Raw genomic sequence first — 17,603 nt, forward strand, 5'->3', positions numbered from 1 at the left:
AGGTTTAGAAACACCTTGAGGACGGAGAATGTGTCTTTTTGTCTTTAAATTCATCCAGTCTCCCAAACAGCCAATAAGAGCTCACACAGCACAAGGTCAAGCACAATATATTTTGATAAACAAACACTAATTCTGTGGAAAGTATACACAAACAGCAAAATGAAAGTATCAAACCAATGCATGAATAAAGAAGTACGAACATTGACATCACTTATAGCTGATGGCTTTTCTATGGAGAGCATTTATAGAAAATATGTATTTGAGATACAGAATAAATTATGAGTTTATAGAATATCAGAACCAGATCATGGAGATCTCTATGATCTTCTTATCTAATCCCCCTCAACTAACAGAATAGCCAACATTGAGAAGGCAATATGGAATAAAGTAATCTGAGAAGCAAGACCTTTGTTTTTCTGAAACTCATTTTTCAAGGAAGGAATCTTTCTGGTCAGTTTTCTTTTGGGATCAGCATTTCCTACCATTATTAAGCTACATAAATGCGCAGTATGAGCTATGTTTATCTATTTAAACATCCAGTAAAATTCAATAATTTTTAGATGAATTAATAAGTGTTTAGATTGTTTATTTTGACTTTATCTCTTTTGATTTATAATTTCTTTATCCAAAAAATGATTACAAAAGATGTTGCCATTTTGTTTCTTGACTCTGTGTACATATCATACAGTCAAAAAGTCTTAAATTTTTAAAGCCTAATTCATTTTTAAAATCTCTTACCTTAGACTATCAAAAAGCAACCCTGCCTTTAAAGTGATTTGGATATAATGGAAACAAAAATAATTTTATCTAAAGAGATCAATATAAAAATGATCTTGAAAGTATTTATATTTGTGACCCAAATAATGTTTCCATCATTATAAAACTAAATCTGATCTCAAAAATTACCATATTAAGTTGTTTTTCTGTGGGTGACTCCTCTAAGTAGTTTGTAAAGTGAATTATTCTAAGAAAAGCAGTTTTCAGTCATCATAGACAATGGCATGTAACAAGAATAAATAGAAATGAAAATTGTATGTGAATTTAAATAAAACCTTAACTGTATATAACAAGAATAACAGTTTGGAATTGTACTAATGTGACTTTCTCTTTTGCATTTCTTTGTATGTTACTTTCCTCCAAGCCTGCTAGAGGCATCCTTTTGCCTTAGGAGATTTGGGCTGGTTGTAGGAAGGCTGCAAAGGGATGGATTGAGTTCCCTCTCAGCCTTGATACTGTGGGTCTTTTTAATTTTGCCCATTCTCATACGTGTGTAATGTTATCTCATTGTGGTTTTAATCTGCATTAAATGTATACATATATCCCCTATCTCCTTCCTTTAAAAAAAAAAATGAACAGTTCCCACCCACCTCATATGGTTGCTCTGAAGATTAAGTGAGATAACTCATAGAAAGCACTGTAAAACACATATAGCTTATAATCAATAATATAATCACGTGAACTAAGAGATTTTATAACGGCGCCTGCATGGCTGAATGAACCAATTACACACTTGAACACATTTGTCTTGGAATAAGACAGAGGATAGATTGGGGGATAATGATGACCAAGAAGTCCAGGGTTTGGTCTTCTAAATGGAGTCGCAAAGGGGGAAGACATTTAAAGGATGAATAGTTAAAGTTCTAGCAGAGAAGTAAAAGCAATGCTTTGGATCAGCTGAAAAAGAGTGGTAATAGAGGCTGAGAGCGTGTCCAGGCAAAGATTACAATAGATGACTATTTATGATTAATGCCCAAGTGAGATAAGATAACTGGGCAAATACAGCTGAAATTTTGCACAATGCTGTGGAAAGAGATCTCAGCCTAGCTTTAACTAGAGTTTTGGTGCCTTTGAAACAAGAAGATTGGACAACATAATCTCTAGGGTTATGTATGGATCTAGCAGCTTGTGAAATTTCCAAACTGTGCTATGGGATTGGCATTGGGAGTGTGATCCCTGAAAATTCCAGGTGGTTGAAATAAAAAGGAAATCTAGAATTGAAAGTTATCAGAGTATAACTGTATCCTTACAGTGCCCTTTGTAGGTAATGGAAGAAGAAGGGGGCAATGGGGCACTTTTCCAGCATCTCTGCTCTCAGTGAATACCACATGAAGTATTGACATTCAAAAATGGAATTGCCAAGGAATGGGAGGGAAAAAAATGCAGGAACAGGGTGATGGATAGATGGATGGTTAAATGTCCAAACTCAGGATATTCAACCACTGGATTTAATTTCTCTGAAGATCATTGTGAAATAGTGTAGCTTATTACATTTTATGTATGGTTTAAAAAATTCTTGAGCTAATCTGCTACTGCCATGAAATGTATTTCAAGGCTTTAGTTTCCCAAATGGTGCTCATAGGGATGAAAACAAATTTAAACATTTTCCCAAGGAAAACAACACTGACATATTCAAATAGTGTTAAAGTTCCTTCTAAAGGCAAGAACATGTTAACTTTGAGTTACTTGAACTATCCCGAGCTCTGACTTCTCCTGTACAAGTAGACAATTGACATTTTTGGATACCTATCATGCCAAGCAACGTACTAGGTACTTTTACACATTTTCATCTATACATTTTCCTATTCAATCCTCCCAAGAATCATGTAGTTTTGGCAAAAGAGACTTTGTTCATAGAAGTTAAAGTATGTCAAATTCTTACTGTAAGTAAGAGGTAGAGCCCTCTGGGAATTCACAATTTAGTTGAGTAGGCAGGAACCCCAGTAAAAATATCTTAAGGTAAGTGCCATCATAGACATCCATTAGACCAGTGCAGGTCCCAGAAGAAGCTCTGGGAAGGGCTCTAAAGAATGAGTAGAACTTTGACAGGTAAATATTGGGATGAAGGGGAAGAAGTAGAAGAGAAATTCAAAGGAGGAGAAAAGTTTCACATAGGTACACATGATGATCAGAAAATGCCTGGTGTGGTCATGGAATGGTGAGTTGCTGTAATTGGTGGGGGATAGGGTGGTATGAGATGTCAGTGTATGACCGGCTTAGAGGCAAGATGAGATATGACTGTAACAGGCAACAGAGAACCACAAAGAATTTCGACCAGAAAAAAATGGCTGGATCAGGACTGTGTTTTAAGAAATACTTCCAGCAGGCTTCAACTGATGTATGGTAGTCTGGGTAGAAGGAGGAGAGACAGGAGGCAGGGAGGCTGGTGAAGTCTGCCTTGGTAATGCTGGCAGGACCTGAAGAGGACCTGCCCTAAGGCCCTGCCAAGGAAAAGGGAGAAATGCACTTCCTACTCAAAATGTTCTCTCATAAGCTCCTCTGCACTGATTCCTTGGAAAACAAGGTAGAATTCCCTAACTTCTTGATTTGAAAGGTTTTTTGTTTGTTTGTAGTTTGTTCTTTGGCAAGTAAAAAGGAGCTCTTTTTGGGTCTCCTTTACCCGGGTTCTGGGTATAAGGAACAGAAGTAGAATGCTAGTGATCTCAACAGAATAATTCTATCAATAGAATTAGATTGGATGGGGAGACTTAATGATGACTCCTAAATTTTAAACCCGAATGACTAGGAAAACCGTGGTCTCCCTGTAGGAAATTAGATAATGATATGGGAAGAAAGACAGTATGCTTATTTTAAATAGATTCAATTGGAAGTTACAATGGGATTTTCATGCAGAAATATCCAGAAGGCGCTGAAAGGCCAGAACTAGTGTTCATTAAAAAAAAACAAGAGAGGCTGAAGATAATAGAGTTAGCCATTATCTGCGTGGAGATAAAGCCGTGTGGGGAGATGTCTGTGCTGAGGAATAACATGGAGGCAAAGGGAAAAGATGGCCCAGGGCAGACCTGAGAGGAAATAGAGCTGGAGAAGAGGAGGCGTCTAGAGAGAGAGAAAGGACAGAAGGCGAGAAAAGTCTAACATTCAGAGTTGCAGAGGCACAGGGAAGAGAGGTGAAGGTGGTAAATGCAGTAGACTTGTGGAAGGGGAGGAGGGGGGAGGATGTAGATGCAGGGTCTGTGTTTTATGATAAAGGGTTGCTTTTTGCCTTCTCCTCTCGCCCCATTCCAGTCCATCCAGGACCTTATTCCTCTCTCGCTGCTTGGCCTGGGCACTGATGACATTGATGACTGCTTAGCCACCAGTGTTTGCTTGTAAATCAGTTTCCTCTTTACATCAAATTCTCCCCAAGAGCAAGAACTGTGTGGGGTCATCTACACAGTGGGTGCAGAATGGGGACTCAGGGAAGAAATCAAGGCAGCCTCCCTGAGAGAACAGTTTCTGGAGAGTGTTGGGAAGGAAAGTTAAATAGTAAGGTGTTATGGACCAGGAAGATGGTAAGAAATAAAGAAGCGTCTGATTATGAGAGTGGGCAGGGAGTTATGAGAAAAAGGAGAGAGAAAACTACGTCCAGACAGAAGCAGAAAGAATAAAATGTGTAATTCTAGGGTGGGAGAGATTTGAAGATGTTCCTGAACTGTGGTGAAAGCCAGTGGAAAGGACAGGGTGGAGATGCAAGAAGAAGGTGTGGGTAATAACTGATGGAATGACTTTGAGAAGGGACTGGTGAATGCAGGAGAGGGATGAACTTCCGACCCAGGGCAGGGGGTGAGGGAAGGTGCAGAGAAATGGAGAGATGAGGTACCAGGTCAGAATGGACTCGGAGGAAGGAAACTATAGCTAGCCTAATGGAAAAACAAAAACAAAAAACCTTGAGGTTCTAATACTGCCATTTATCAGTCATGTGACCTGTGGCAAGCGCCTTAACATATTTTTTAAAGGTTCAACTCCCTTTAGCTAAAATGGGGATACTACCTTCCAACTCCCCAAATCGGGTATATGGTCTTGCTTACTTGCAAGTGCTTTCTTGGCTTTTTGTTTGTTTTGTTTTAAATTTATTTGGGGATATTTCCCTTAGAATGCAGAGAAGCTGGAAGATGGTCTGGATCTTATCAGCGAAGTAGCAAGTGGGTCACCAGAGCATGAAGGAGAGAGTGATGCCATAGGCCTGAGTGATCAGGAGGTTTCTGAGGGCTGGGCAAAGGATAGGGAGATGAACACAACGTGAATAAAAGGATTTGCAAGCATCAGTGAGGACCCAGGAGAAATGAGAGGGCAAGGATGTCTGATACTGAGGAATCAGGCCTCTTGGCTGAAAAAGTGTCAGGGAAGGCCTGCTCACAATCGTCCTAGCCTAACCGCTCTCACAGGTGAGGGTAATGAGAGGCGGCACCTGGGGCTCACGCATCCCAGCAGGCTTTAGGATGGCTTGACTGCGCGCTTCCGGGGTCAGGGGTTAGGGTCCGTTAATTTCTACGAGGCGGCAACGGAGTCTCAACACAAAGATTAGGAAGCCGGGTAAGGAGCGTGGTGCACCTTACTTGGGACTGGGGTGTGTTAGGGCCCCCGCCAGGTCGGCCCAGCCTCGGGCATCTGCCGCGCCTCGGCGTGCCAGTGGTGGTGCAGCTGGGCTCCCGCCTCCGCAGGAACTTCAGGAACTTTTTTTTTTTTTTTTGGTAAATTGCTGCGTGAGGAGAGGCCCCGCCCTTCCGCGCCCGGCCGCCCGGCCTCCCCTCCTGCGCTCCTGGCGGGTGTTCCTTCACGGTCGGCGTGGAGGGCCTGGAGACGGCGGCCCATGGGGCCCGTGGAGCTGCCCGCCTGGCTGCAGCCCAGGTAGGACGCTCGGCAGAGCAGGGAGAGGAGGGGGTAGGGGAGGAGGGGCCGCCGGGGGTGAGGGTGGGGAACGGGGCGGTGGGTGGTGTCGATACAGATGAGCTGGGGGAGCACCGGCCAGCGCCCGAGCAAACTTAGGCCCCACACTCCGTGGGGCTCTGGACAGGTATTAGCTAATTCAGTTGTCTCGACAACCCTAAGAGTAACTGTTATTTCCCCCATTTTATAGCTGAGGAAATGGAAGGACAGGCTGCGTGTCCACCCTTCCTTTTGTGCTCTCTCTTGCCGTCTTTTTCTTTCTTCCCCCTCCGCCGACCTGGAGCCCTTCCCTTGACTTTCTCTACTTGCTGCAGAAACACCAATCACACGTGTAGATTTCAGGGCCCAGTTCCAGAAAAACTGATCCAGTGGTACGAGGGTAGAGCCTGGGATGTGTAAGTTTAACCCACGCACCATGTGATTCTGCTGTAGGTTTGAGGGAGGAATTCCTCTTCCCCACTCATTTAGTAGTACTTGAGTCATCTGTAGGGGTGCCCAAGTAAAATCATCAAGCTACACTGTATCTGCTTCCCAACGTATTTGCCTTATTTCCCAGAGGTTTCACATCTCCAACTAGGAGAAAAATCTTGTCTACCCTGGGCAGGGCCACTCCCACCGCTTTTCCGAACCAGAGGCAACGCTTCAAACGGTGCTTTCTCTAACTCCCTCAAACGTGTATCTGTCAGTCTTCTCTTAGTCATCTCCCCAGCAACCCATTTTAAAAGCCAACTTGACTCCCCATATCTGGCCCAAGTGACTAAACTACTTTCTCTGTGTGTCTGGTGAAGGAAGCTATCTATCTGCTCTTGCAAAATATAATAGGCAGTGGTGAGACACTGTCCCCAATCACATAATGCATTCAGAAGTCAGGTGTGTCCCATGATTGAATTATCCACCACCTGGGAATGCCACCATTGCTACTCCCCTCTTGTAACTATAAACTAGTTATCAAGTTCAAGTTCTGCACTTAGCAGGGACACGTATCGACCACATCAGCCCCTCTCCATCCATATTTTCTTTTCAAAAATATTCAAAGCCTACTTTGCAATGCTTACTTTTATTCCTTGGGGAGCAGCAAGGTTAGAGGTTTATCAAAGATGAAAGTGGATTTTGAAATAGAACCATATTTGTCTTTAAACAAACTCAGGATGGTTACTTTAACAGATAGTGTGTGCTTTCAAAATCTGATGGGGTTTAGAGGGGTAACCAAGTAAAAGACTCTGATATGGAATGGTTGTCTCTTGCTTGCTCAGATTGGCCAATAAGTTAGTGAAAAGATGAGTATAATGCTGAAAGGGTGATTATAAAGGAAGTGTTTAATATGTTTAAATGAAGTATTTTCCTGTATTTATTGTAGGTATAGGAAGAATGCCTATCTTTTCATCTACTACTTAATCCAGTTCTGTGGCCACTCATGGATATTCACAAATATGACAGTCAGATTCTTTTCATTTGGAAAAGGTAAAAGCCCAAAACAGTTTTGGATTTTTAACTTTCAATCCTCGTTTTCACCTAGTCCTGGTTATAATAATTTTTTAACTTCTATGAACTGCACCTAATAGCCTTCACTTCTCTAAAGTGTAGTGACCATATTTTTCAGTAAGCATACTTTGTTCTTACTGCAAAAACCAAAACCTTTTTGGAGGAGGGGGGGAGGTAAGATGAGGGAAAGGTATGTGGCTTCCCCCTGAGTAGGCATTTGCCCTGAAAACATAGACATGGCATTGGGGTGGTGCCATTTCACTCTTCCTTTTTGGTTCTGCACCAAACCTTAGCAGATTTGGTGTGTGTTGTGGAAATCCGTAAATTCCAGTAAAACATTTTTTGCAGAGAAATCAGGAATTAACCAATTCTTCTCCTGTTTTTTATTCCCCAGGTTTCAGATAACTGCAAACTACTAACAAATGAAAGACAAACTTTATATTCCCCAGGCTTCTATTTGATCCCTTTAAAGGGCAGTGTGTCCATAATAAAATGACACACTTTGTAGATGACTCATCACCTATATGGGAGTTAGCATTAATGGTTTAAGTCATAAGTTTCCTCCACTTTCCTAAAAAGTAAAGATTTTAAATGCATTTCAGTTTTCCAAGAAATGAATCACTGTCATTTAACATTCTGACTGTCAAAATAACATTCTTTTCACGTTCCATCCTCACACGGTTAAGTGTCATCACAGTTTACAACTGTTGCATGACTTGACAATTTGAGCAACTGCTGGTTTCAGCTAAAAACAAACATCTAGGACATATCTGGGAAAAGTCATGCTGTGCTCATCAATTCAGACTTCTGTATCCTCAGAAAATTAATCTACTTCTGTGGCACCATAAATGTTGCTTTTTCATTACTGCAAATCTACAGATAAATTCTTGCCTTTGTTAAGAACCTCCAAAGATACAGCCTGAGGCTTGAATTTCAACTATGAGTGTTGGGAGTCCTCAAGCAGAGGAAAACACAGGGCTTAGGAAAACTTCCCTTATATTTTTAGGAAAAAACATAACTTCTAGACCTTGGAAGTTAGCTGTGGCTTTGAGGGCATATTATAGGTCATTCACAACATGAGTAACAAGGCATGAACTCTTTCTTATGCTGCCTGGCCTTTCCAGTAGGAAAAGTGCCTTAGTCAGCAGTGTACTTATTTCTTAATTGTTATCCTGCTGTTATAATTATAAAAGCTACGTACTATTAAAGAAACACAACCCATTCATATGGAAGGCAGGCTGAAAAGAACTATGTGGGGTTCAGTACAGTTCCTGAATCAATGTATAAATTAAGTAGCTCAACAGCACTCAAGCACCTGGACTAGTAACGTCTGCTACTTTCTTCCTTCAAGGAGCCGTGTGACTGATAATTCTCTTAGAGCAAGTGCAGGGCCATGGATAAGAGCATGGACTGTCTATGCCTCAGGAATCATCTGTGAAATGGGGATGATAATAATGTCTATCTCATAGAGCTGCTGAGAAGAGACACCCTTTGTGGTTGATAAATTATTATCATGTGAATGATCACTAGGGAGTGAAAACAACAAAGACTTCCCTAGAAGATTCTTAACATGGCAGGATTTCAATTTAAAATTTAAACCAACACATTTATCCTATTTAGATGAACATTTGTTTGCCTCCCATTTCAGCTCTCTCCAAATGCAGTATTTGTTTTGGGCCCTCTGCAGTGGGCCCAAGTTCCAGTGTTTAAAACTCACAGAAATCCAGAAAGCACTAACTACATATGTATGAGCCATAAATGCTAGATACACATAAGATGTTATTTGATATCATGGCATCATTAATCTCATTTCCATAAAGCTTCTCTGAAATAGTATTTTCTCATCTCTGTAATTTTCTTGTCAATGGACAAGGTGTGGGCACCACAGCTTCTTTAATAAACTCACTTCCAGCCTGTTTTCACTGGTGTAGTCTAGAGTCTATCTGTTTACTTTTATGCTGGGATTGCTTTAGAATCTCATAAATGGGGAATAAATGCTTTAGCTTTGGCCATGGAGCCTTCTTTTTCAAGTTTTAAATCCTTTCTGGAAGAGGAGCAATTAAAATGTACAATGATATAAAGTGCTTTCTTTGGTTACATAGTCTTTGTAATTTAGTAATCTATTTAGGAAATTTCTCACATGTACTAAGAAAAAGGAAGTAAGGAGTCTCAACTGTATTTCAAAGTGCTTTATAGATTTGGGTTGTGATCTATGTTTTACTTACCATGTCTGTCTTTTTAATTCACTGGACACAGATTCAATGGTTGACACTTTTTATGCAATTGGACTTGTCATGCGACTTTGCCAATCTATTTCCCTCTTGGAGTTGCTGCACATATATGTTGGCATTGAATCAGACCATCTTCTGCCTAGGTTTCTGCAGGTAGGTTTTAATAGCATTATTTGTATTATAGAATTTGTCACATACTTAACTTTGTTCTATTTATAGCCTCTGTTGACTTTATGGCAGTGAAAAAGCCAACCTTTGCTAATTTGTAACCCACATCACTAACAAGGAGAATTACCTCATCCTAAAACACTGCACACTTAAAAAACAGAAATATAGATCAATGGAACAGGATAGAAAGCCCAGAGATAAACACATGCACATGTGGTCACCTTATCTTTGATAAAGGAGGCAAGAATATACAGTGGAGAAAAGACAGCCTCTTCAATAAGTGGTCCTGGGAAAACTGGACAGCTACATGTAAAAGAATGAAATTAGGACACTCCCTAACACCATACACAAAGATAAACTCAAAATGGATTAAAGACATAAATGTAAGGCCAGACACTGTCAAACTCTTAGAGGAAAACATAGGCAGAACACTCTGTGACGTAGATCACAGCAAGATCCTTTTTGACCCACCTCTTAGAGAAATGGAAATAAAAATAAACACATGGGACCTAATGAAACTTAAAAGCTTTTGCACAGCAAAGGAAACCATAAACAAGATGAAAAGACAACCCTTAGAATGGGAGAAAATATTTGCAAATGAAGCAACTGACAAAGGATTAATCTCCAAAATTTACAAGCAGCTCATGCAGCTCAATATTAAAATAACAAGCCAATCCAAAAATGGGTAGAAGACCTAAATAGACATTTCTCCAAAGGAGATATACAGATTGCCAACAAACACATGAAAGAATGCTCAACATCATTAATCATTAGAGAAATGCAAATCAAAACTACAATAAGGCATGACCTCACACCAGTCAGAATGGCCATCATCAAAAAATCTACAAACAAACAAATAAAAAAAATCTACAAACAATAAATGCTGGAAAGGATGTGGAGAAAAGGGAACCCTCTTGCACTGTTGGTGGGAGTGTAAATTGGTACAGCCACCATGGAGAACAGTATAGAGGTTCCTTAAAAAACTAAAAATAGAGCTACCGTATGACCCAGCAATCCCCCTACTGGGCATATACCCTGAGAATACCATAATTCAAAAAGAGTCATGTACCAAAATGTTCATTGCAGCTCTATTTACAATAGCCAGGACATGGAAGCAACCTAAGTGTCCATCAACAGATGAATGAATAAAGAAGATGTGGCACATATATACAATGGAATATTACTCAGCCACAAAAAGAAACGAAATTGAGTTGTTTGTAGTGAGGTGGATAGACCTAGAGTCTGTCGTACAGTGTGAAGTAAGTCAGAGAGAGAAAAACAAACACTGTATGCTAACACATATATATGGAATCTAAAAAAAAAAAAAGGTAATGAAGAACCTAGGGGCAAGATGGGAATAAAGACGTAGACTTTATGGACTTGAGGTTATGGGGAGGGGGAAGGGTAAGCTGGGACAAAGTGAGAGAGTGGCATGGACATATATGCACTACCAAACGTAAAATCGATAACTAGTGGGAAGCAGCCGCATAGCACAGGGAGATCAGCTGGTGCTTTGTGACCACCTAGAGGGGTGGGATAGGGAGGGTGGGAGAGAGGGAGACACAAGAGGGAAGAGATATGGGGACATAAGTATATGTATAACTGATTTACTTTGTTATAAAGCAGAAACTAACACACCATTGTAAAGCAATTATACTCCAATAAAGATGTTAAAAAAGAAAAAAAAAATACAACACCTGGTTGCTATTGCTGTTATTTTAGGTATCATTTGTATCTAGTCCTAGATGATCATTCTTCCTTTTAAAGGCAGGTTGAAGGAAGGTGGGAAAGTCACTGGTAGATATTTAGTATACTAAATCATTGCTGAATTAAGGCAAGAAAAACAAAAAAGTGGTATTTTCCGTAAGGAGAGATAAAGGTTAAGTGACTATATGAGCATATGTTTAAAATTTACAGAAAAGGTATTTACATGAGTATAATATTAACTGTTTGCAAAATAAATTGGAAAGATGGATAACAAAATGTGACCAATTTGCATTGTAAAAATATTTGAAATATCAGAATCTGATTGTATTGCCAGCACCTAGCAAAGTGCTTATAACAGAAACATACACCTTAAATTTTGTTGATTGAAGGAGTGGCATAGATCCTTGTATTAAAATTTGCTTAAAATACCATGAAAGTTTAAAAGATGGAAATCGGAGTATAAACTTGAGCCTATCAAGAACTCAGCATTGCAAGTTCATGGGAGATTTTTGTTTATTCAGTAAAAGTAGAGAAATAGTATTCATTAGGATGAAGACATTTTCAGTGTTGACATATCAAATGTAAAATAAAAATTGGGGCAATATTTAGAGTACAAACTAGTAACAGAGTAGTCAGCTAGCCAAAACCTAGATGGAAATGCCTTAAATGTATTTCCTTACAAAATAAAAAGGGGTACACATATGTCCCAGAAGAAGCATATTATTTAGGAAAAGATTTATTGGTATTTATTATTTGTTAACAACTAAGATGCATATAGCATCGTCTAATGCTAATTTTAGAGAACAGAAGTAACAACCCAGGTTAAATGAAAGTTGTATTCTGTCATATGGAATTATTTTGCTTGGAGTATGATCAAATTTATCTGAATCTAAGTCATGTTTTCTTTTGGCACACTTTTTTGGATTTTGTACTTTATTAGGCTAAATTGGATAATATTAATTTTATGGTAAAACAGCAGTTTCAAAGTTAAGAGCAGTGTTATTTTAGTTATTTCCAAAGAAGGAAATGCAAGTGAGAAACAGGACAGTTAAATTTGTAAGAAAGAAGAGCATCTTGAATATGTCTAGAAAATATGCATATATTTTATGCTTTCCAAAAGTATGTAGACTTATCCAAAAATAGAAAGTATTATACAACTTAGAAATCTGATTCCTTGCAGTCCTAGAAATTCCAGAATATTTAAGTGTGATTTTAATCACTATTAATTGAAACTGTAGTGGCTTATGGAAGTATGATCACTGTAATCAGAATATATCCTGGTTTGGTAATTAAGAAATAATGGCAAGTATATACTGACACTTTTTATTTAAAGGTGAGGTGGCAAAGTCTACTGTTGATGGGGCTCAAATGATTTTTAAGTTTCTGTTGTCAGGAGCAATCAGGGGTCATCATAGTAGCGAAGACAGTAAACATTCTCATTCTGGGCTGATTATTGTTAATTTTTGTTGTGATGTTTGGCTTCCTCTTTTTATCTCTTTGAGATTTTACCTGTCCTCTGTTTCTTTTATTCATTTACTATCTTTTCTATGGTTTTCAGAATGGACATAGTATTGTAAAAAGCTTCAAGAACACAGTATCGGGTCCAAAGTTTCATTTTCTGCCCCCTTCTTTTATTAGAGTTCTGCAGATAATTAGAAGAATTCCCTCATTATGAGATGACTCTGAGGCCCCTAACTTTAAAATAACCAAACAAAAGTCTAAAGTTGTGTAATTATTCTTGGTTTTCCTGTTTCCCCACTTTTAAGTGAAGAAACTAGTTAAGAATGTGGCTAAGCTACTCATACAGTAATCATAGCTGATTGCATATAGTATCTGGAAAAATGCATGGTATCTAGCTGCTTTCAAGTAGGTTGAAAAACATGTCCACTCATTTGTGGTGTTATTTTGACATTACCTTTGTGAGATTGCTAAGTCACAACGGAATTCTCTTTTTGGGAACTGGTCTTCCAAAATATCAAGATAAGTAATTCCCCAAAGCGGTAGGAACTCTTAGCTAGTTGAGCAATTAGAATCACATGTATGAAATGACGGTGGTGTGTGTTTAGGAGGGTATGTTTGCTGTGTTTTCTTCTGTACGTTTTTAAATGTTTTTTTTTTTTTTTTTGCGGTACGCGGGCCTCTCACTGTTGTGGCCTCTCCCGTTGCGGAGCACAGGCTCCAGACGCGCAGGCTCAGTGGCCATGGCTCACGGGCCCAGCCGCTCCGCGGCATGTGGGATGTGGGATCTTCGCGGACCGGGGCACGAACCCACGTCCCCTGCATCGGCAGGCGGACTCTCAACCACTGCGCCACCAGGGAAGCCCTTTAAATGTTTTATACACATCTTTATTTTGACAGGGAAGAGCCACTTGATTTTCTAATATTACAATTGGTAAAAGAAAGTGGGGGGAACCCATTGACAATAAGACTATAAGTTAACACAGAGATGTATAGTTTATGTATTTTTTAAAGGTACAACTTAGAGGAAAAGGGCAAAACGATAACATAAATAGTTGTTTATATACATCCATTTTTGGAAACAATTACATGCCAGTTAAAATTATATCAGGAAATAAAGTAAACTTTTGGTATTTTTAATTTTATAAAATGGGAAAGTAAAAAAGGTCCAAAAGTAGAATATAACTATAATTAAAAGTGATAAGTGAAAACTCGGCATCTCTCCTCTCTAACGCCTTGCTCCCAAATGAGCGTGCGTATTTTATTAGCTTGATTTTTAAAAAAAAGTTGAATTGGGAAACTATTTTAGTATATTTAATCAAAACAACTTGCTTTTATGGAGCAGAAGTACTACCAACCCTGAAATATTGATTTTGAAGGGCTTTCTTCTGACTTCACTTGTGCAGAAGCCCGAGAAAGAGGTTTTTATTGATATAGCTTTAGGATGTTTCAACTCAGAGAGAGGGGAAAATATCCACAAAACTAACCTTTGTATTATGACATTAGGCTGATGTGCCTTTAGGAAACCCTCAGAGTTATCTACTTTACTCCTTTACCTTTTGAGAAATGCAAAGACTTCATACATAACTGAATTATAACGGCTAAATTCTGCCTCCTTACCTTTGCATCCCAATAAACATCGCTGCACATGTCTTCATTTTACACAGTTTTTTAAATCTATAAATCAAAACACTGGGAGTTATTACCCCCAAATTATCGTGCCTACAGACTTCCATTTGTGAGCCCAAATTGCCAGAACAATTTTTGTTTTTACTGATATCACATCCTATTTCTGATAAGGACAAGCAGGGGTCTGCTTGTCAAAAATCATTCCAAAGATTTCACAGTTCCAGATTCATAACAATTATGAAGGATATACTCAAGGAGAGTGTCTTAAAATAAACCCTTTTAGGAAAACAGCAAAGTTTCACCCTAATTTCTTTTAATCCGTGACACAGGTGCTTCTTTGCATTGCTAGATTTAATTATTTTTTTCCATAAAGTCGTATAGATTTTCTCTCCAGTTTTGAGTTGGGAACAGGTTTCTATTGTTAGAGATAAAACTGTACTGCGGGTAGTGTTGTGCTATGAGATTCCCAAAACTTTGATGCTTCCTGAGAATGATTCACTCTGTACATAATGAATTATTACGTACAATTCACTCTGTACGTAAGATTTTCGATTTTTCTGGTATTTTTCGCATTTGATCAGTGGAGTTCTTTAGTGTGATAGTTATAAATCTATATTCACAGTATAATTTTAAAGATGCTGAGATTAACTTTTTTATTCACTGATAGTCTTATTATATAGAAAAATGTATTTTCCTGTAAATATACTAATCACTACATTAAATTATGCTTATTTTTATCTCCAGTATAATTACTTAACACAAAAATTAAATAACTTATCCACGTTCACATAAATTGTAAATGGTGGAGCAAAAATATGGATTTGGGCTAGTTTTCCTGAATGCTCAACTATTATGCTACATTTGTTTACAGTGTCTATCTCACAAACTAGGACATAAATACCATGAGGGTTGGGACTTGGTCTTGTTCATGGTGTTATACCCCTCGGGATTCAGAACAGTGCACTCAATAAATATCTATTGATTGATGAATAAGTAAAAATATATAAATAGTATTTAGATGCTTTTGTCTTACAGAAGAATGTGGTGATTTGAACATTTAAGGGTATGTTTCTGAACTTCTCAACAAAAGTTTACAGGATTTAAAATAGTTTGGGATATCCTTTTAGTAATATAATAGTCTTTGAGGCTAAAACTAATTTATTTTTAAGATTGTAGAAATTCTCTCTATAGTTGAAGTATGATTTTTTACTCCTTCAATAGTTTATAACTAATTTGCTAGATGCCATTTATAAAGTAACAGTTTTAGTCTTTGCTTAATCTGGAGTTCAGGATTCCCAAATAGAACATAAAAATGAAAAATATTTTTATTTTGTAGTTACCAAATTTTTGAGTTAACCACATTAACACTATGTTTAATTTGGCCTAAGTTACAGTGTTTTTACTGTGCTTTTATTCTGCCTGTTTGAGTTGCACTAAACATTACAAGACCATTCATTAGTAATTGTCATGTTCTCATAGGATTTGTTTAAAATGACAAAGTGCTAAGTTTTCCCAAGTGTAAAGCTCTAAATAACTGGTCAAACTATTATATGTAAAGAAAAGTAATAAATTTTAAAAGTCTATTCTTGAAAATTATTTTGGTGTTGATTTAGAAAATCAAGTAAGTTCTTGTTTTAAGGTTTAACTTTTCAGGAGAGGCTTTTTTTTTTTTTTTAGAATAGACTATAACATAGACATTATGCGAGGGTGTAGCCTATAAAATAACAAAGGCGAAAATGTCTTAGTGTTTCAGAACAAGGAATTTAGAATGACATTGTCTAGACTTTGATTCCATATCTATAGGCAAGTCACTTTCACTTTGTAAAATGCAGTGTCCTTTGTAAAAGGCAGATAATAACAATAGCACTTCTTAGGGTCGTTATGGAGACTAAATGAGATGGCGTGTGTTTGGAACGTGGCACAAAGTAACTAATAAATATTGGCTTTTTACCAATTTAAGAATATTGCCCCCTAAATTCTCCCATTGTATTACCATTGAATGGTCAAGTTAGATTTAAATAACCATCAGATAATTTATTAATTAGACTGACATCGTATGGGAGGAGGACCTTCACATACCTTCCTGTATGTATGTGGTTGTGTTTTGGGGGGCATGCTGATTGCTCATTTCTCTGCAGTCAGGTTACCATCACTAACATGCCACAGTCCCTCACGTGATGATTTTAAACAGAGTGAGTTTCTTCATGCAGCTCCAGTCTCTCTCTTTTAGGAGAGTTTTCCCTCCCTACTCATTAGTTGAGGGGCAGCCTGAAATCAGGGATTGCCTGCAACTCTGGAAACCAGGAGACTTGGGATATATATGTTTCCAGGTCTGCCACTAGTATGGGCAAGTCACTTAATTTCTCTGGTTCCCAGTTTCCTTATTTGTAAAAAGGTGGGGTTGGGCAAGTATCTAGCAGGGCCCTTAGAGAGCCATCTTATCAAAAGGTAGCTTATGTTCTCTCTTTCAGTAGTCAGCCATGTAATTAGAAATATGTGTATATGCATTCATGTGTGTATCTCCTGAGATTTTTGTCAAAAATTAGATAATTTTCCTAATTAGCAGGCACTGATCAAATGTAGGATTAGGCAGTGCCTAAATACTTGTTTGTTGCTAAGATCTTGTATCTGAAGGCTGCCGGGTGTCATAGCAGCAAGCTTGGATCATTCGGTAATTATCATTGCAGTTAAGTCTAATTCGTTATATAAATATGGTTAAATCAAGAAACTAGGGCATTGTAAAGAAAGACTGACAAAAGAAAAACAGCCATGTAGGTAGCTTCCATTGATTGACTAAGGTTTGAATCATATCTAATTTCCTTAGCCAAGCAAGGGCCCTCTTGACTCACCAATGTGGTTATAAACACGCTGATACAGCTTCTACATGTGGATTTCTGATCATGTGGCCCAATGTTGGCAAATCCTGGATTTCTCTGCACTAGGTGATTTTCCAGGACTAACAACCTATGATTCTAAGTCATAGATTATCCCAGTCTTTAGTCCTTGATCCGCTTTAAATATAGACAGCTATTGAAAAATACAAAGCAGCCCTCATCTTTCCTTTATCACTAATATGCTCCCTCAATCTCATGGATATTTTCCTTCGACCATTGTGAGGAAAGTAAAATGTTCTATTAAAAACAAACAAAAAACGCAGAGTGTACAAAGTATATTAATACGGCATAAGAAGGCACATTATATTTAGATTGGAAAGAGGAATGTATATTTTGAGGTCAGTAACGAGCTGAGCCATAAATGTGTGCA

The 17,603-nt window shown here is 38.3% G+C and overlaps 1 protein-coding gene across 7 annotated transcripts in view; it reads left to right on the top strand.

Annotated features, from left to right (window-relative positions):
• The first annotated feature begins 5,237 nt into the window (after nt 1-5,237).
• Nucleotides 5,238-17,603, top strand: part of HACD4 (3-hydroxyacyl-CoA dehydratase 4) — a 79,751-nt gene continuing 67,385 nt past the window's right edge. For 2 of the 7 annotated variants that reach the window (XR_016393549.1, XR_002644545.3), the window contains exons 1-3: nt 5,252-5,625; nt 7,022-7,125; nt 9,403-9,530. Coding sequence is in view for 5 of the 7 variants with exons in the window: in XM_022573816.3 (XP_022429524.1) it covers nt 5,588-5,625; nt 7,022-7,125; nt 9,403-9,530 (270 nt within the window). In the remaining 2 variants the exon portion in view is untranslated. Of the gene's footprint in view, nt 5,626-7,021; nt 7,126-9,402; nt 9,531-17,603 lie in introns of all 7 variants that reach the window. The other 5 variants (XM_022573816.3, XM_022573815.3, XM_089913179.1 and 2 more) reach the window with 5 other exon arrangements.

This window comes from Delphinapterus leucas, chromosome 6 (assembly GCF_059928025.1).
Source record: "Delphinapterus leucas isolate spDelLeu-1000000601 "Yukka" chromosome 6, BTC_Dleu_Yukka2, whole genome shotgun sequence".
In the NCBI taxonomy this organism is placed as follows: domain Eukaryota; kingdom Metazoa; phylum Chordata; class Mammalia; order Artiodactyla; family Monodontidae; genus Delphinapterus; species Delphinapterus leucas.